This window comes from Carettochelys insculpta, chromosome 2 (assembly GCF_033958435.1).
Source record: "Carettochelys insculpta isolate YL-2023 chromosome 2, ASM3395843v1, whole genome shotgun sequence".
Classification (NCBI taxonomy): domain Eukaryota; kingdom Metazoa; phylum Chordata; order Testudines; family Carettochelyidae; genus Carettochelys; species Carettochelys insculpta.
In genome coordinates this window covers 58304353-58325899 of record NC_134138.1, presented here as the reverse complement: position 1 = coordinate 58325899, position 21547 = coordinate 58304353, and the positions used below count along the sequence as shown (strand labels likewise).

General features: G+C 42.8%; 1 protein-coding gene across 1 annotated transcript in view; it reads left to right on the top strand.

The window, feature by feature from the left end:
* Positions 1-17881, top strand: part of STMN2 (stathmin 2) — a 57220-nt gene extending 39339 nt beyond the window's left edge. The window contains exons 3-5 of the mRNA XM_074985723.1: positions 71-243; positions 13418-13609; positions 17778-17881. Coding sequence (XP_074841824.1) covers positions 71-243; positions 13418-13609; positions 17778-17837 — 425 coding nt within the window. The 3' untranslated portion in view covers positions 17838-17881. The remainder of the gene's footprint in view (positions 1-70; positions 244-13417; positions 13610-17777) is intronic.
* The last annotated feature ends 3666 nt before the right edge of the window (positions 17882-21547 follow it).

Sequence of the window (21547 nt, the reverse complement as noted above, 5' to 3'; positions counted from 1 at the left end):
CAGTTTCCCATCACCAAACTTTCACTCTTTTCACTCCTCCAATGCTGGGTTTTCTAATTTTATTTCCTAGATATGGAAGTTAAACAAATTAACAAACGTGCCTCTGGCCAGGCCTTTGAACTGATCTTAAAGCCTCCATCTCCTGTCTCAGAAGCACCACGGACTTTAGCCTCTCCAAAGAAGAAAGAATTGTCCCGTGAGGAGATCCAGAAAAAGCTGGAAGCTGCTGAGGAAAGGAGAAAGGTATCTTTACTTTTTAGAAGAAATTAGTAGCCATGCCTTGTCATCTGTAATTGCAACAAAGTTGCCTATCATTTCCGATTAAAAGCATTTTGCAGTGAGCCATACATATGAGCCAATACATACATATTCAAGAAATGTTGAATGAAACAAACTGCTTTATTTCTTTCTACTTTTTTAGCCCCAAAACAACTCAAATGCAATTAGTTTTACTGGGGAGGAAGTAGGACTTACATAATTAAGGAATCTGTGGGCAGGGAGTCTTACGGCGTTTTAAATTCACAATCTTTGCTCCATATATATAGTGGAAAAACCACGTAAGCCTCTATATGGAATACTTCCATGGTTGTTAATCGTGTACGTTCTACAAAGATGTTGGACTTTCTAGCAGAAAAAGAAAAAGAAAAGACAAATTCACAGTACTTGGAGCAAGTAGGCAGATCTCTTGATTGATGGGCCAAAAAATCTTCCCTTGTCACACATTTTCAGGGACAGATTTAGCTATTCTATAAATTTGAGTTTAGGTCAGACAACATATGCTTACATATATTTTAGGCCATGTTTAAAACAGGAGGGTCTACGTGCACAAGTCAGGGGATGGGTTGCAAAGTAGGGCTGTCAAGTGATATAAAAAGTTCATTGCAATTTATCGCATGATTGTAAAACTTAATCGTGACTAATCATGGGGCTGCCTGGGTTCCCCAGGACCAGCCTGGGTTTGGCAGCTGTGGTGCTACCCCTAGCTGGGAGCTGGCTGTGGTTAGGATCCCCGCCAGCAGTTCCAGACCCAGAGACCTGGCCAGGCTGAAGTAACCCTGGCAGCCCCAGTGCTGGGAGCTGGGCGGGGTGTGGACCCCCACTGGCCTCCCCAGCCCCAGTGATCCAACCTGCTGGGAGCCCCACCTCTTACAAGTATGTTCCTTTTGAGTGATGATCCCCTCATAGCTTTCACTGTCTGAGATATTACGAGATCCACAGGATCAACGTCATCCTTTTCTACCCAGGCTGTACAACTGTCAGGCATAACCATTCTAGGTCATGTCTTTGGGGCACAGTTTTAAATAAAATCAGCTACAACTAACTGATTGCCTTGAACAAAAGTCATTAATTGCTTTCACGCCACTCTGAAGTTAGCATGGACTGTGTTAATTTGGTTAGTGTTCACTAGTAAAGTTATGTGAAAAAGCCTGTAGAGTACATATGTACAAGGGCTCAAGGGCTCCTTTCCTATGTGCTTGGTTCCCAAGCTTTTTGATTATCACTTTTCATTACTTTGCACTCATCCTTTTAACATTTTCCCCCTTCTCTTCTCCCACTTCTCCTCTGCTCCTGTAGGACTTACCAGCATACAAATTATAATTAACATGCATTGCTGTTTGAAGAATTTCTTAAAAACTATTCCATCTCAAAGAGAGATAGCAATAGATGTCTCCATTACATACATAGGCTCCTCCATACTAGGCTACGTCTACACGTGAAGCCTACTTCGAAGTAGCCTATTTCGATGTGGAGGCTATTTCGATGAATAACGTCTACACATCCTCCAGGGCTGGCAACGTCGATGTTCAACATCGACGTTGCACAGCACCACATCGAAATAGGCGCAGCGAGGGAACGTCTACACGCCACAGTAGCACACATCGAAATAAGGGTGCCAGGCACAGCTGCAGACAGGGTCACAGGGCGGACTCAACAGCAAGCCGCTCCCTTAAAGGGCCCCTCCCAGACACACTTGCACTAAACAGCACAAGATACACAGAGCCGACAACAAGTTGCAGACCCTGTGCATGCAGCATGAATCCCCCACTGCAGCAGCAGCAGCCAGAAGCCCTGGGCTAAGGGCTGCTGCACATGGTGACCATAGAGCCCTTCATGGGCTGGAGAGACAGCGTCACTCAACCCCCCAGCTGATGGCCGCCATGGAGGACCCCACAATTTCGATGTTGGGGGACGCGCAACGACTACACGGTCCCTACTTCGACGTTGAACATCGAAGTAGGGCGCTATTCCCATCCCCTCATGGGGTTAGCGGCTTCGACGTCTCGCCGCCTAACGTCGATGTTAACATCGAAATAGCGCCCAACACGTGTAGCCGTGACGCGCGCTATTTCGAAGTTCGTGCCGCTACTTCGAAGTAGCGTGCACGTGTAGACACAGCTCTACACTCCATTTTTATCCCATTATTTTAATGGTGGGTGTATTTGCCCCGAATAGGTAATCAGAAAGATCTTATCATCCTTTCTAATTAAGAAATGAGAGCTCATTATCACTACAAGAAGCAGAAGTTTAGTTCTTTACAATATGGAAAACTCAGCCAGATCTCTACCATGATGCAATAATTTATGCCACTTGGCTTTGCACTATTTAGCTATCACACCAGATTGCTACGCTTGAAAAGCCCTAGGTTGAATTATACATTGTGATCACCATTAATCAGCATGAAAATTGGACTCTGACGGGATTTCTACTAGCCTTTGGATTAGAGCAGGGAATGATATGTAATTAAATCCTCTTAATGGCTTTGTATTTGGATGAAAATTAATTGCACTAGTTAATTGCACCCTAATGCATAACAACCATACTGAAGGTAGAATAATGGTCAAATTTTCCGACATTCATGCTGTCACATAGTAATGCCAAATTCCATTATTATTAATGTTGAAGGATAAGCTCCCAGTCTGCATCTACCCCTGCTGTATGCAGTGACTAGTTTTCCTAGCTTTGCCCCTCTCTCTGCTGAAACCATTGCAATACTCACCATCGGCTTTGGGATTGAAGCACATGCCTCCTTGAAGGCTGTCTCACATGAGGCTTCGTTCATTGACAAAAGGCATTTGATCCTCTTCCTCCTCTTTGGCAATATCACTCGGGAGAAAGAGACCTCTTTCCCACTCCACTGCATGCCGTCAAGATAGCAAGAACTCCTATGATGTGCATATAGCACAGATCTCCAGGGTGGAGGCGCATAGAGCCTTGAAGACTACTACTTTCCTTCTGTGCTAGAGTCAGTGCGTGCCCCTCCTCCTCTCACATGAGTAGAGTGCGGAATTCTGGGTGATTGGACCCCTTAGGTGGGCAATGAAGCCAAGTAGCAGCCCAGTCCATGCAGCACTTTTCCTTGCCAAAGCTGGAGATTTTAGTGTAAATTTCCCCTTGGGAATTCTTTTGTTCCCCTTGTAGCAGCATTAACTTTTAAATCTTCTGCCTTCCTAGGTGGGGTTGCAGAGGTTAGTGTCACCCAAATGAGTAAGGCCTATTAGCTCTCAAGCCACAGCGCCAGCAATGTGGTCATGGGGGAAGAGGACGAGGCAGCCCTGTGGAGGAAATGCCAGACAGAGAGAAGGAGGAGGAGGAGGGTCTGACCAGAATTCCACATGGATTCGTACATTCCTAGATCTGGAAGGTCATACCCCTGCCCAGCCACACAGTCACTTACTCTGCACCCTAAGGGCTAATGAATTCTCTCTCACTCTTTACTGTTTTGAAGCACATACATGTTGCCCCTCCTAGATACATTTGCATGCAGCGTCCTTGGAGATCAATGCCAGAAACCAACATCCACAAAAAGTAACTCCAAGTCAGCCGGGAATCGTAAATAAAGTCCAATGGCTGGAAGCTGATTCTAGACAAAGACTGGAAATAAAGGGCACTTCTTTAACAGTGAGGTTAATTAATAGTTGGAACAACTCACCTCAGGGTTTGGTAGATTCTTTCTCCCATCAAATGGAGATAGAATGTGGTAGGAATTATGAATTTATTAATACAGGATATTTCCAGACACTAAATTCAACCACAAATTAAATCTAAAGGCCAAATGATATTTATATAATTGCTCTAAACATGTCTAAAAAGCCTAAATTATAACCACTTATTACCTGCACAGTAACAAACCTTCATAAGCATTTGATCAGAGTATTCAGGAAATGGCTAGACCCAGGGGTGCTTAAATTCATGTTGGCTGGCTCCTATTAGCCAGGCATGTATTACCACTGAAACTTTAAATGCTCATCTTTTTCTATCCTTTAACAAACAAATTATGTCACACCTTAGCTTAGGACCAGTTTTGCACATGTGGGACTGACCCCCTTTCTCAGCCTTGAATACATAGAGTTTATGATTGGGACCCTTTCTCCAATATACCACTGGTATGTCAAAGTTTGCTATCAATTCACCATAGAGCAACTTTTAACCCTATCATGATCATCTGCTTTAATTTAGAGGATATTTTCCCAAAGACTCTTCCTCCTATCTTACACAACTTACACTACAAATCACACATTTTCCTTCACTTCAACAGATGTTTTTCTAAAATATATGCTTTGCTTAACCACACGTTTTAGCAGTGGTTCCCAAACTCTGGGCTGGCGTGGATGTGAACTTCTGCTCTAGCTGGGGGAGGAGTGGGTCGACTACCATCTGTGACCTTGACCCTGCCCCACCCCTTTCCCCAAGTCTCCAGCCCCACCCCAGCTCTTCTCACCTTCTCCCCCTGATCATGCCATGTCCTCACTCCCCCTTCTCCCTTCTGGAGCCTCTGAATGCTGCCAAACAGCTGTTTTGTCATGGTCGGAGACACTGGGAGGAAGGAGGAGAATCAGTGGAGCCAATGATGGGCAGGACGCACTGAGGGCACAGGAGAAGAGGAAAGAGATTGGCTGCCAGTGGGTGCTGAGCACCTGCAAACATTTCCCCATGCGTGCTCCAGCCCCATAGCACCCATGAAGGCAGCACATCTGTTTGCAATCCCACATGCAGTTGCACCATCAGCAGACGGAGTTGCAACAATCTCTACTGTGTAAGAGCACCATCTTGCTCCATACAATGTGATCTCACATTTACTATGTGTGTGAGCTCACAAGGCATGGAGGATTTTGCTCTGCAAAATGGAATCCTCCTCACACAATGACCTTGCATGCATCATATGTATGAGGTCACGCTATGTAGAGGATGTCAGTTTTAGGAGCAAAACAGCATCCTCCATGTAGCATGAAGTCACATGCCTGGTGCATGAGAAGTTATGCTGTAATGGAGGTGCCATTTTGCCCTTTGAAATGGCATCTTCCATCCTGTTTGGGGCCTTGACAGGAAATACTTCATTAAAATGAAGATGAGTCAGCAGCATGTGTGGGTACCCAAGTTATGGTCTTGATATAGCAATCACTGGTGAAATTCAGAAGCCCGTGTTGAACAGGAGGTGAAACTGGATTATCATATAGGTCCCTTGTAGCTTGAAAATCTAGGAACGCATGAGTCAAGAAGTAGGAGTCCCAAGGTTATTCCTGAGCTCAGGTCTCCAGCTATCAGTTCATTGTGGCTAACACTACATGAAGCCTGACAGCGTGACTTTCATTATTAAATTATTTCTGTGGAATTAATGCTAAAACATCTATTTAGAAATCACTTCTGATTACAAAAATGCAGAAGGGGGGGAGCTGTCTACTGAATTTGTTAAACAACAGGGATGCCAAGAGCTTGGAAAATAATGAACAATTGATTTGCACCTCATCCACAAAGAGAGACAATGAGAACATAACAAGACACCTTAGCTAATTAACTGTGCACACAACATGGAGGCCTGAAATATTCCCTTTCCCAGAGAGTTCTAAGGAATGAGAAGGTACACTTGTTTTCCACTTCCCACTGCTCTCCCTACTGACCTTTCTAAAACTTTGTAAGGGAACAGAGAGCACATTGACAGTCTCAGTGTTTGCCACTTTTTTCCTTCACCTAGCTAGTTTTCTTTTCTTAGCTTTCTTTTGTTTAAAGTGGCAGCTGTGGTGTACTCATGCCATGTGATGTACTCACACTGAGGACATTTTTGGTTCCCTCCAGTCACCATCAGCACCAAACACTGACATCTTGGCTTGTAAAAGGAATCAGACAACAAGATGGAAAACTTCTACTGCAAGAGGTGTGGAAATGGGTTACTTTTTCAAACTAGCAATACACTGGACATGGGTTCTTCATTCGGAATAGGTCACTTGGCCATGAGAGATCAAAAGCAATGTGTAAGTCCATTGGCTTTATGGTTTTGATGACAATGCTGGTAGTTCTGTCCTATATACTCCTAAACATTGCATGCCCTGGGAAGACAAATCCCTCCTTCTGTACATATATAAAGTTCAAACTGAGGAGAAAGCGGATCTTTACTGAAAAATTCTCTCCTCGCATTTCATTGGGAAATCAGATAATCCCAAGCACAATTGTGTCTTATAGCATTTGAATTTGTCAAACTCCTTGGCACTTTACGACACGTCTTTTCAGACTATAATTGTCCCACCCAAAGGTCTTAGGCAATGCCAGTCCGCTATGAAGAGTTGTCACTGACTGCAGTAACTACTCTAGGCCTTCATCTTACAATGGGATGCATGCAGATAACCCCTTATGCACTACAAAGTCCTATTAACTGCTATTAAATCAGTTCACATTTAAGGATGAGAACTGAATGCCCAATTCTTGCAATTTCTAGTAAAAAATAGACATCTAAATCCCTTAGATCTGAAAATCTCAGCTTTAGCATATACTGAATTCCCTCCTCTCAGTGTGATATTGCTCTTTTACATTAAATTAATGCTAAGAGCTACTTACCATTTACTTAGGCTACCAGGGAATATCCGTAATTTTCTTCAGTAAATGTGGTATTGAATGAAGAAGTTGGCTAAGTCAACATGTCATGGCAAAACAATTGGAGACGTTGATATTTAGTTTGTTGGTTCGATCATGATTAATGTTGGTAGCATCAGACAGCTGGTTGGTGACCTCCATGAAATGTTGATTGTCTCAAAATTGTTCCCAAAAAAAAGCTGTCTCCACTGTAAAAACTACCTGCTAGCAGCACTAATTGTTTTGCCTCCATCACCATCTTTTAGGAGAGAGGAAAGGAGTGAATGGGCCTGCAGACTGACCCATGCTCTCAGCACTAGAAATAATCGCTCCAGGATTAAGCTGGGTTGAGTTGGTGGGGTTAGAGAAATTTGCATGGCCATTACCAATGCCGTGTGACTGTGAGCAGAGAACTCCTGTCCTCTGGGTGGCAAACCCAGCTCCTTTCACACTCACTCACTAGTACAGATTGAAAGGGGAAAATAGTAAGAGGTTTTGTATTGTTTAAAATAGCTAAGGAAGAAACAAGCTTCATTCTGAGTCAGTCAGATACAGATAGTAACAGAGAAGGAGCCGTGTTAGTCTATATACTATCAAAACAAAAAAGCAGTCAAGTAGCACTTTAAAGACGAACAAAATAATTTATTAGATGAGCTTTCATGGGACAGACCCGCTTCTTCAGACCATAGCCAGACCATGGTTATGGTCTGAAGAAGTGGGTCTGTCCCACAAAAGCTCACCTAATAAATTATTCTGTTAGTCTTTAAAGTGCCACTTGACTGCTTTTTTGTTCAGATACAGATGTTCACAATTTATAGGGCCAGAATTTCAGTGCATGGACTATCTTTGCGGCTGTGCAGCCTTGCGAACACAATCATATGTATGCATAGGCAGTGAGTTATATGGGGTCATGGTGTCTATTCTCCTCTAGCATTCAGAGCAGGGGGACGGAGCCCCATGAATGTTTGGAATTTGAATCAGGCTCTGATTGGTGCTATTGACATTTGACAGCATATTGAGTTTACAAAAACAACAAATGTCTCAACTACAAGGCTGGCTAATTTTAAAAGATGTTTCTCCATGTACAGAGGCCCATTGTGTTAGTCCCATTAAAACAGATGAGCAAAGTTAGGGGACAGTCAGGCCCACATCATTAACACGTCAGTATGAAAGCCCACAATGGACCAATACATCCTGGGTAGCAGCTGGCTCCCATTCCTCACCCCCTCCCTCAGACAGGGCTATAAGCCTCCTCATCTGGAGAATCCCCTATTACCCCTCCACAGCAGCCCTAGGTAGCCACAGCCACACCGCACCAGCCCAAGCTGCTCTGGGGAAACACTGCAGCATCTCTTGAGTCAAAGGCACTTTTGATCTGCCCCATGCAGGTCAGGGGTTGAAGGGCCTGATGCTGCCATATATGGAACCCTGCTGCCTCAGCGCTCCCTAGAACCTACATGAGGCATACCAAACATGCCTTTGAATGAAGAGGATGCTTTTCCCCAGACAAGCCAGTGCTACTGCAGCAGCGACCAGGGGCACCTCTGAAAATTTCTCCACACTGCAAAAAAATGACACAGTTTAGCACTACAGACTAGAAGACAGAGACACCAGAAAGAGTGCACACTTCTGGGGCAGGCACTGGACTAGGCCTCAGGAAACCAAAGATGGGGAAAAGGCCACTTACATCAATGGGGTTCTTTTTTTCCTTTGACTTCAATAGAGCAAGGATTTCACCCATGGATTCCACTCCTATCTCTTCCATCGATCCACTGAGTGATGAGTCACTTCCTCACAGCACACCCCAACTTTCACCTGGAATATCTTAAAAGGACACACTTCCGTAGCCTGCGTTTGGAAACTCTGCATGCATTTTTGACCTTCAAAATGGGCATTTAGTTGCCTCCCAGTCTATCTAAGCATCCGTATGTGAGATTTGGAACGCTATTAAAGCGCCCTTTGAAAACTGGGATTGTAGTTGTGTTTTACAAACAGCTGCTAAAAAAAGAAATGAAGGTCACACAATTTTGCAGCACTGGTCTCTTTTTCAGCACATGTGAATTTCAGTATGAGTTGAAGGATTTGTGGTAAGGTGGATTATACAGTTGTGAGCAGATGGTGTAAGGCAAAATAATACCGTAAGTCAAAAGGCTAACAGAATATTAGCATCAACTAGGAAATGAAGAGATAATTAAAAAAAGGGAATATTACAATGCCACTAGATAAATCTACAGTATTTCCACACCGTGAATACTGAGTACAGTTCTGGTCACCCCATTTGAAAAAAAGTTATGTTAAGACCGGAACAACCATAGAGAAGGGCAACAGCACTGAAGAGGGGTAGGGAAGAGTTTCCTGATGAAAGAGTAGAAAAATTTGGACTTGCCACCTTGGAAAAGAGACAACTGAGGGCTGCTATGTTAGAAGTCTACAAAATCAGGAATGATGTGGAGACAGTGAATAAGGAAGTCTTATTTACCTCTTCACATAAGAACCACGGATCACCCAATGAAATTAACAGGCACCACGGAGAGAACAAACATGAGGATGTACCTCAGCACAGCCCACTTGCGGCACACATGACCGTGTGGGGGGGTTGTGAATTCATAACACAGCCTGAGAAATGGGTAGCATTTTCAAAAACACCTAAGTGCCTGAGATGCACAAGTGCCATTGAAAACAAATGAGACTTATTCTGGAAACTTTACCCAGTACTAAAGTGCAAAAGCCAATTTTTAAACATATCTTCTAAATGAGCCCTGGAGATCTCAAAGTAGCTGCTGTTTTATTTCAGGGGAACTGTTTGACTGAATTAATAAATAATGGTATATATTTGGTTATGAGTGCTCATAAGTGTTTAATCCTAGTGAAGATTTTCTCTCTCAAATTATTTACTCTTCATTTATAACAGCATCCATAGTGTGTTTTTTTTTCCTTTAGAAACAGTAATCAGAGTTCATGTCTTATATGAAAGGTACGTACTGGTCCTTTAATCAAGGAGTGTTCAAACTACCTCACAGTGTGGGCCAAATTTTAATGGAGTCTCTGCCTCACAAGTTAACTTCACCCCTGGTCAAGACAGGTGGATCATTTTCCCTCCTGATTATGCCCAGACCAATTTCTGTTTCATCTGCAACTCCACAAAATGTTTGTGGCCTCAACAATGGTTACAAGCAAATTAATATTTAGAAAACATTTAATATCATGTTAGCTGTCAGCACCTAATTTAGCAAGACAAAACAAGGAGTACTGACTATGTACCCAGCCTACTCATCAGGAGCCACCAGCAAGTGGTCTGAGGTACCGGGTTTGAGCACCTTTGCTTTAGGCACTTCCATGAAACCATGCCAGAGATGAAGGCATATATCCCACACATGGCAGAAGTTCATCATTGTAGGTTTCCTCTTCAATCTAAAAGAGGCTGTTTGTTCCTTTTTAAATCTGAACATTTCTTATCTCCTTGCCTTACTGCAGTTTGTGAAGAGTCCGCATTTTTTGGAATCCACTTTATTTCTCTTGTCAGCTACCTTTGTTCTGTGTGTAACTCATCTCTGTTCTCAGAAATTTCTTCTTAATCTGATTACTGAAGCCCTGCAAATCCACAGATGTCCACTTTACATCGGTGGGTATCTGCATTCGCAGATGTGGATATCTGTGGCTCATTTTTATGGATAAGGATGTGGATGTGGATACAAGTTTTGTGTCCAGAACAGTGTCTCCTGAAAGCTGAGTGCTTGTACTGTGGCTCAGCAGAGATTCAGATGTTGTGCAGCTGATTAGCAGAGCTGCCGCAGCTAGGTTTCGGTTGTACTAGTAGTGCACCTTTGCACGTGCCTTAATGCACATAAAAAATTATTCCACGCATAGATGGAAAAAAATCTGAACATGGATGGAGAAGATTAGCAGGACCATTGATACAGAGCCCTGCAAATTTGCAGATAGGTGCTTTATGTCCACAGGTAGCCACAGAACATTTCTGCATGTGCAGATGAGGATATCGATTTTATATCTGTGCAGGTTTCTGCTCATTACAGCACTCTTTATCTCATATGAGACAATTTCAGTGCTTTCACTTCAGCGACTACAGGGAAGATTAAAGGAAATAGCATTCATTACCGCAATTTGTCTTTATTTGTGGAAACTCCCCTCAAATGTGGCCTGTAATATTTTGGTTCAATTTTATTGTTGGATTTAGTGTGGAAATGCTGTTTGGTGTTGGTGCCCTATGATAAACTTGAGGTGAAACTAGATGTCCTGGTGATCTCTTCCGGCCTTAAACTCCATGATTCTAATGCGTTTCACAAAAATCAGGGGTAACCACTGAAACCTGCACATACTGGGCCACTACCACATTTAATCCCTTACCTCCCTTCTCCCATCTTCCTCCCTCTGATTCATTTGATAGAACGGACCACAGTGAGGCACATCATTTCCAAATAGCCCCTGTGAGAGGGTGAGGCCAGTGGAGCAATTCACAAGGGGGAAAAGCAGCTTTAAAAAGCAGCAGCAGACCTGGCAATGAGGTAGAGTGGGAGCAGCAGAGGAAAGGGCTGCCCTAAATCAATTAGGCCCAGCTGGTCCTACTTGAGGCTGACTTTTAAAAGCATCCCCCCGCAATAGCGTTGGGATTGAGGGGGAAGAAGAAGGTTGGAGAGGACTGTGGACAAACAAAGAAACAAGGAGGGAGTTAGAGAGTGGTGGAGACAACTAATAGTAACACCAGAAACAGCAGGGGCCATGAGCAGCTCCTGCAGCTAACCTGAAGACTCAGCCACAGGCTGAGGGGTCTGGGTACAAAACTCCATCATACCAGGGGGCTCTGACCTGCTGCCCTTTGAGCCTCAGGACCAAAGCCTGGACCTCCACAGGGGCCACTGGGCCCCATGCTGCAGGTCTGTGGCCTGAGCAGAGGACTGAGGCCCAGGAGATACATGGACCCTGTACCACCCCCTTAAATATGTTTACTTTGAACTTGAGTTGCTCCTGGAACAGTCTCAAAATTGCAACTTCATTGGCTTGCATCAGAAGATTAGTGGGTTAATTTTGTTTTAAGCAAACTTCAATGTTTTAAGTGGAATGCTAAACCAATAGCAAAGACTGTACGTGAACTCATAAATAAGTGTAATAGGATACGGAATGCAGATTGTGTACATGTAAGATCCTTTATGGATTTAATTTTCTTTGCAGAACTTAAGCTTTCAATTAAAAAAAATCTTTTTATACCACTTGTTTGGAAACTACCCTTTTTCCTGTTTACAGAAACAAAATGGAGCCAAATCAGAACTCAGCTTCTATATTCCTCTTAAGGGAATTTTAGCCTGACAGCATACATGGAACCAGTTCAAAGTGTATTTTAAAGACAGCATGAGGAAAACAAAAAATGACAGCTCTGGTTTCCAAAGCCCAGTTGTAAAACAGTGCATATTTTAGACATGAAATCCCCTATACTTTTGAAATAAAATGATCGTGCATACAAAAACGGCATCTCTTCCCCCTGAAGTATTTAAGGTAGGTACAGACAGTATCATGCGGTAGCCTTACTAATCCAGAATTCTCAAACACTCTCCCTCAGATGTCTCCTTATTTACGTCATACACTATCTACATGTCTCATGATTGAGTCTGCGGGTGATAATCTGATGAATTTGGGTTAAGCGGATCTTGAGGAAGATAAATGTGTGTTGGCTTTCCCCCACCAGGTTTGGGAACATTCACAGTATTTTTACAATCTGGCAAAAGAAAAATCCCAATAATTCCTAGTTTCATAACACACATCTAAACTGGAATAAACGTGTGTACGTATGTTATATATCGCCTGGATAAACACTTTGGGTGTGTCCACACTAGGAACTAACGCCGAAGTTAACTTCGAATTTAGGCACTACATCAAAGTAGCCAGAAGAGAGTCTACACACATCTTCCCTTACTTCGAAGTTAGTAGGGAGCCCAACTTCAAAGTCCTTACTCCATTCCTAGGAATGGAGTAGTGCCCTGCTTCAAAGTTTAACTTCGAAGTGGGGTGTGTGTAGATGCTCTGCTTCAAAGTTGCTTACTTCAAAATTGTACTTCGAAGTAAGCAACTTCAAAGTTATTTTTGCAGTGTAGACACAGCCTATATGTCCCTAAAATATCAAATATTTCTTCATATGAAAATTTTTTTTCTTATTCATTGTGATATTTTTTATATATATATATAAAAATCTCCTTTCTCGTTTTCCTACGAGACTATAAAGCCTTTGTGTTCAATGTCCTTTCTACAAAAATTATCAATTCATTTTTATGGCATGGGGCCTCTTATATTTGACATTGCTTAGGGCCTCAGAATGTCAAAATCTGGCCATAGTGTTACTATTAATAAACATATTACCTACTACATACTTTTCTTATCTCAGTTTTACCATGCTTTGCAAGAAAAAACAAAATGGCATATCACACAAAAATCCAGACCCCATGTGCTTGCCCTTTCTAATCAAAGACTTGCTTATTAGTGTTACTTATTTACTTAGGCTATCTTATGCGCTGTCTTCTGACATTCTCTAGACTATTGCCTCAGCAGGATGTCTTTTTTTCCTCAGTTCCAGGAGGCCCAGGTGCTGAAACATCTGGCTGAAAAGAGAGAACATGAGCGAGAAGTCCTTCAGAAGGCTTTGGAGGAGAATAATAACTTCAGCAAAATGGCAGAGGAAAAGCTGATACTGAAAATGGAACAGATCAAAGAAAACCGCGAAGCTAATTTAGCCGCTCTAATTGAACGTCTTCAAGAAAAGGTAAATAGGTCATGACTCCACACCACAGCCTGAGGTGAGAAACCCTTGGTCATAATATCAAAATGGACTATGATTTAAGGTAACTTGGAGCACAGTAAAAGAGAGTTGATCTTCAGAGGATGAGTACTCAGGCAAACCATGTCCCATTAAGAAAACAAGCTAAGCACTCAGAAGCACGATCCACTTCTGAAAAATCTTGGCCTCTTTCTCAAACCATTGCAGCCAGTTTTCTATTATACTCAAATCTGTAATGCTCTCAGGCTGGTTTATTTGTTCCCCTTTCTGGATGAGAACTGCATCTTTACCCTTATGGGCAGAGTCCGTGTTTTTTAAATCAAAAGCCCCGAGAGCAAAAGTAGGTGGGAAGGAGGGGAAGCCAAAGAAAAGTCATTTGGGTTTAATTTTTAGCTGCTTAGTGGGATTTATATACAAAGTGGAATAAGACTTTTGTCTCATATTTATAACGGATTGTGCAGCAGTCATTTTCCTAATTGATAGAGATTACATCTATTTGTAGACACCTTCGCTATATAGCCAGTGGGCCTTCTTTTGAGGAGCACATGAACTCACAGCCTCCTTGAGGTTGAGCGTAGCATTCAGAATCCAACCATTCCAATCAGAGAAGTGAAAGTACAGGACAAGGAACCAGATGTGATATTGTTCTTTTAACTTGTTCTGCAAAGAATGATAAATTTTCTCAATGGGGATGCAACACAAGATGTTACTTGGAAGCATCTAATATGTTGGTAGACAAGAGTATATACTTCTCAATTTCATTGATGAAGAAGGATGCCCATTTTAGAGCTACGTTTTTCTCCATCTTGTATTCATCTGATGCAATCTCACCTTGTTAACTGTAGACAGTAGCATCAACGATATCAACTCAAAAAGCAGAGCTGGACAAGAGAGGGCAGCATCCTGTGAAAGACCGTAAAGAAGGCTGTAGCAGGCTGTTTCAACCATGTTCCTAGGAGACCCAGAACTGTGCTTACCCTACGTATCCTAAAATCCACCAACTCAAGGGAGAGACTGTTAGTTTGTCATTGAGGGCAAAAGGAGCAGCTGAATGGTTGGGAACAAACATGGAGCCCCTTTCTATCATATTCCTCCCGCCACACACACACACACACACTCCAATAAACAATTAGATGGCATGTAATTGAGGATTGCTTCTGAGCAGAGACTGTCCCCTCTGCTCTGGGGGTGAAGTCCAAATGGGAAAAGTGTCTAGACCAAAAATTAAGAACTGTGAAATTTAAAAAATGAATCAACAAGTACTGAAAAAGCCAACCATGACTCTGTCAGAGGGGGCAAAAATAAAACAGTCGGGGTAAAATCTTCCAGCCTGGGCTGGATTTGTCAGTGCCCCAATTTTTATATGTCAAAAGGCTCCTGTCATCGGGTGCCATTTGTGGATGCCAAAGTCAGTGGAAACTGCAAGTGATCAGCCCCTGGAAGTAGGCCTGCCCTAGACATCTAAAATTTGCCACACCAAATTAAAGGCCACCTATGAAAATCTCACCTTCCAAACATTGACTGTTATGGGCTTTGGATCAGTCCCCATAAAGGAACACAGCAGCTCTCACATGGGAAGTTCACCGGAGGCTCCCTCAGTTGCAGTCAGTTGGCCATGGGTCGGTCTGTCTTGCTGTTGTCAGTTTGTGTTTGTCACTGAGTTCTCTGATTATGTCCTCAGAGCTAAATACATGAATGAAATTGAAGTCTTATAATTACTTTGTATTAAAGGACAGCAAGAAAAAAAAGCCCCAGAAATGTGCCCAGCAGTCAGAAACAATATAACTTTGTAAATAATCTGGATGGAAGCATCCCAAATTCATTCCACAGCTCTCATTTCTAAGTACAGGCCAATGTTAACATGGCCATTTGAATTTATAGTGGCTCCACTGAATCTAAAATTAAGTAGGTCAGCCTTTATATTACAGCCATTAATGGTTATTACCCTAATTAGAAATGCAATGTAAAAGCCCCTGAAATGAGGTGGTGACCAAGGACAGACAAACTGGCCAGCAATTAACAGAAAGGCTTAACAGTGAACCTTGAAGATGGTTATCTGCCTAATCTCCAGCGCTGGCCATCCCTCAGCTTCATCTTTGGAATACTCAGATTGCCCTTTCTGGGAGCTCTGGTGCACTCACTGATTGCATCATAAGTGTATTGCATGCCTATGCCAGCTGTGAAGCCTCTTGGTCTCCTTCAGAGTGGTATAGCTGAATCTCCAGCTCTTCTGGACAGGACAGGCATTAACACAGTAACAGTAGCAGTTGTGAGTGGGGGCTCTCAACTCCCATGTCCCTTCTGAACCCAGAGGGGTTGTGTACTGGGTTACTGCTCAGGTGTAATGGTGGTCTCTGAAAGGTATAGAAACTAAAACATAGACTGCAGAGGAGATGGCTGGGTCTCTGGTCCTCTGCAGCAGCTTTTAGTTTAGTACAAAGACTTAATTCTAAGTGGAGGGAAGATATGTTATTGTCCCAGCCATAGGACAGAGAACCATAGCCACAAGAAACTCTGTGGTTGAAAGGTTTTCGCTAACATGAAGCCTGATACATCCAGATGACTGCTTCGGTCTGTCAGCAACTCCTTCGGATGAGATCACACTTTGTTGTGACCATCTTTGAGAATACCATTAGGTCTCTCCTTGCCTTTTGACTGTGAAAGTTGCAAGCTATTTATGGACTGCATTTATGATTGGTATCTTGTTTCCAACAAGGCTGCCCAGGGTTTGCAAAAGCTCACTATGCAGGTCTGATTCATGTCCATGTGGGGTTGGTCTGATTCTTGAGTAGTGTAGCTGTGCTATCCTTATTGACAGGCCATGTCATCATGCAACATTCTGCCTGCATGCTGCCCAAGTGCCCTAAGCAAGGGTTCCCAAGTCCTTTTCCTCACAATACATCTGCATAGGGCAGTCGGAATGTAGCCCTAAATTTCAGTTGTTCCCTTTTTATTAAAACTCTTCCAAAAGTTCATTGTCTGCATCCTACCTTGTTAGATTATTGATCCTAACATTTTCTCTGCCAGTCATGGCAACCTCTATTGCTTGCTTGTCCACCTCTCCCTCAATTATTCCGTGCTTCCTCACATGCCACCCTCACCCCCCAAGTACTGGGGCATCTTCACACAAGTGTAAACAAACCTGTCAACTTAACCTTAGAAGCTACCTCTGAAATGATGCCCATCTGTTTCTCCTGCTGGTGCTGGTTAGGGTAAGTGATGACCTGCAATGTCTGCTTTGCTGCTCAACCCTGCTCATTCCGGTTGTCATTCCCCCACCCATCCCCCTCATACAGGTCTAGTTTTCCTCCAGTTGTGTCATCCCATCTATACTGTGAGCCCTCTAGCTACGCTAACGGAGACATGATCCTTAACTGCAGCTCCTGAATACTATTGTAAGACAACTTATAATAATGACCACCTCTCACACCCAAAGATGTAGCAACCTGCAGGCAAGAAGGTAGTTACCTCGAGCCAATTCACCTAAGCTGAGCTTAAATTTTTGAGCCATATATTAGAAAACAAAGGACGTTATGCACATTCAGTGCCTAGAAGAACCGGACCCTTTGGGTGAAATTCCCTCTTATGCAGAAGGTATGCCAAAAAGTCTACATCCCCCTTAAATCCCATCTAAGACCTCAAAATAGGACCACAATGGAATTTAAGTAGTGAATAGGCCTTGTGTAAATCTGATGAATTTTATCCTTCATGAGCAACACCCTCAGAAGGCTGTTGTGCAACTGAGTCTGTCTATGCACAGAGGAATTGTACACCCAGAGCAAGGAGTTGCAATTAATCACCTTTAACTCAAGCAGCTAACTCAAAAAATTAATCACTATAAAAACAATCGCAGTTACCCACACTGTTAAGTAGAGTACCAAATGAAATTTATTAAATATTTTGGGTGTTTTTCTACATTTTCAAATACATTGATTTCAATTTCAGCAAAGAATAGAACAAGTATAGTGCTTATTTTATATTTTTTTTATTACAAATGTTTGCACTAGAAAAAAATGGTAAAAAAATAGTATTTTTCAATTTACCTAATACACATTTTGAATGCAGTTAGTTTTATACATTGAATCACAGACTACTAGAACTGGAGAGTGCATCAAGAAAGAGGTTTAACTTTTCCCTCCTTGATGTTTTCCAGGAGAGGCATGCTGCAGAGGTCCGTAGAAACAAGGAGCTCCAGGTCGAACTGTCTGGCTGAAAAAAGCAATGGTGGATCCGACATCCCCACCATTAGTAAACTCCCCTGCCTATATTATTATGGATCATGAGATATCAGTATGGGAAATGTATGACATGGTTTAAAAAAAAGTCAAGAACTCAATAAAAAACAAAAACAAAAAACAAACATAAAAACAATATGGTCTCTTTGCAGAATGATTTGCTTGATGTTTAACAAAACTTGGATCTTATTTTGTAAATACTTACATTTTTGTTAAAAAATACAAGTATTGCATTATGCAAGTTATTTCATAATCTTACATGTCCTGTAACAGGCTTTTGATGTTGTCTATTTCCACTCAGTTGAATTTGCAAGGTCTTTTCATTTGGAGTAGCCCACAGCTAATTCCATTCCCTGCCATTTTAACTCTAACCATCCCAGGAGATCAGTAGTAGGTCCATGGTGCTAGAGAACAATAATTGCCTAATAACTTAGAAGGCACTGGAATCAATAAGCTCTGTTAAAACAATAACTAGATCACAGGTAGTGTGGCTCCACACGAAGCTGTCCAGATAAAAAGCTCTTAAACATTGTGCGTTCAGCATTCATTTACACCTACGCTTACAAAGTGCTGGAGATTAACCTGTTATTTGCAATGTTTGTTTTAGCTGCCTTCATCAGACCAGTGGCAATGAATGTACCTTTTTAAATAAGGGTTACTGATAAGAAGGCAAGTCATATTAATCTGAGCCAAAGTTAAGAAACTGAATATTACGAACAGCTAGCTATGAAAAATCCTAAATGGTACACAACAGCCATAAAAATGCTAATTGCCTCATAGGCTTAATTCAGCAGTTGAAGATTTATTGATGGAGCAATTAATCAGCATCAAGTGGCTTTATCTGTAGATGCCATGGTCTCTGATATTCATTTGAAGCTCACATGTAAGAGTACAAGAGGCTTCCACCTGGAAGCTGGTTGTAGCATTTTTCTTTTAAACACTGCTGACTTACACTCAACTGACCTGTCCTCTTCAGTGTTAGTCAGCCTGACCTACTTTAAAGACATCTCGAAAAAAGACGGCTGATGCAGCAGGAATAATTAGACAGAGCTCTTGTGCCACGTACAGTATCACCAACCCTAACATGACCCCTGAAATAGCTGCCAGTTTGAAGTTGTCCCTGCTCCCTGGAGGTTGCTGCCTGCATATTCTATTCTTCATTAGTGCTATTTTCCTGTATGTCATTGTGAGCAAGCTGTGATTAATAAAGAATTGGGGTTCTGTGAACTGAAAAAGGGCTGGTTTCTTCTCTCGCTCCATCACTTCTCTGGCATGTGCCACCGTGAAGTTAAAGTCCATTGACTTCATAGCAGCATGGGCATTAGCTATGGAAAGGCTGAGCAGTACTTCAGGCAGCTCATTCCCCTGCCAATAGAAGAATAATCCCTACAGTATGTTTGTACTGTTGAGATGTAGTGTTTATTATTACATGTCCTCAGGGCTGAGATATAATGCAGTATAGAAGGGTGACTTCACAGAGCACCAACTGCAATAAAAAAGAAATAAGCAGTAAAGTGTGGGGATGCAGATTTCCCCATATGGCCATGTCCCACAGAAAGCACAAAGCATCGCCCCAACATTTGTTGCCTGTTAACACATTGATAATAGAGCCTAAGGAAACTCACTTACAGGCTTAAATGAACAAGGCAAAATAGCTAGAAATGGTGCTGAGCAGCTGAAGTTAGCTGTAGAACTGGATCTGGACTCACTCACTCTGAAGAGCCACGGGTTTGGTCCAGAGCCATCTTGAGAAAAAAATATTTTGCAATAGGTTCTGTGTTAAATCCAGGAAAGCAAAATTACTGAGAGATGGATCCTGGAGAAAGATGGCCCAAGAACGGCAATATTTATGCTAATTCCCTGAATTGTGGGGGATTCCAAGCTCCCAGATCTGAACGAAGCCTGGGTTTGGCTTTGCAACACCAGAATGTACCCGACAAGATTTTCCAAAACCAAACACAGTCAGTACAGGGCTTTTGGCTCATTTCTCAAACAATCAGCAAATGCAGGCACTGGGCCACAAACAAAATAAAAGATTTAACACCACACGCACTACATAACAACCATCAGGAGTACAGTAATTCCTTCACAAACAACTTGTTTTTGTTGTTTAATGTCCTGTTTTTACAGCAACATTAACAAAAGATGAATGGAAAACACCAGGGATCAGTTAAAATAGCAAACTTTGGATCTGGATTTCACCCTCCCCAGAGTTGGCAGGGGTTTGGCTCTGGCATTTCCACCATTATTAAGGTATATCCATAGACACCGAGGCCACAAGCGACGACTGTAACTATATAAACCGACCCTCTATGAAGCACAGACTGCAGAACTGCCCCTGTACAATCCCTAAAAGAAGCATCCAGGAGCTCACCAAATATCACCTGCATTCAGAGGGGTTCAGACTGATGGGATTGGTTTTCACATTTCCTTAGGCAAAGGTAATATACTGGTACCTCAGGAGCCTTCAGAACCAAATTACTGCTGTGTCTACTGGCTAGTGAGATTTGGCACCATTTTATCACTGTTCCTATTACTCAATGACTGTACACTTTCTAGCTGATCCCCATTTATACATTTGGTGCAATGGCTCTGTGACAAGGGGCTGCATATCGGGGTCCTTCTGGAGACTAATAACACAGAGGACACCCGTTTTTAAAGCCTTTCTATCCCAGCCATTTTAGACATTCGAGCTTTTGGAAATACAGCGGGATCTCTGGGTGTAAAGCACCTTTGAAAATTAGGCCACTTCCTTAGGTATCAGCCCAGAGATTTAGGTGCTTGGCTCTATCTCCAGACAGATTTGAACATTTTTAGCCTAAGCACTTGAACTACACTAACTGAAACTGTTGGTAGATCCTGAAACAGTGTACTGCATACAGGGAACACCAGTGCAAATGCTCAACCTCTCAATGAGACATAACTGTGCAACTGCAGACCAGAGATGTCCCAAGGCACGCCCCCCGCCCCCCCCAAGAGACACTGTTTTCTTTGCATGTCCACAGCTATCCCCGGTATGCAGGTGCACGCATGCCCCTTTAGATGTTGGTGTGTTTTAAGTTAGTTTATCAATTAATTAGGTCAAGGCTATTAGCAGTTTAACCCTTTTGCCAGGTACAGCCAGCAGCAGCCAGGGCCAGGTTCCATTTCTAGGGGTTCTTCTCCATCCATCCAACACGGAACCAGCTTGACCCACCAACAGTAACCTGGGAAATTCATACTCCACCCCTGGGTGCCTCTGAGAGGCAATGATTCCCCACTCGCAAGTACAGAGGCTGAGTGTAGGAAAGAAACTTTTAATGAAAAGGAAAGAAAGTAACTTGGCATTTAGGCAAATTCCACCAGCAGAGTTCATAAACAAAACCATGAGTAAAAGTCTGAACCCCCGTTGGGCAATGTTGACCAACTTGAGAGAAGGAGGTTCTTAAGTCCAGCAACCCAAGCGTCCCCTTCATATGTCCAGCCTTCCTCTGCACCCCTCTCACACTTGCTACCCTTGGTCAGGGCAGATCCAGAGCTTATGGTTGTATCAGTAGGGTTCACCTCCCATCCTGAGTAGGGGGAGAAAAGCACCTTGTTACTCCGCTGGTCACTCAGTAGCTGCCTGTTCACTGCTCTCCAGCGCCACCCTGATGGCCGCTCGCACCACCACTGTATTGCTGCTCCCATCAGCTGCCCTGTCAGCTGT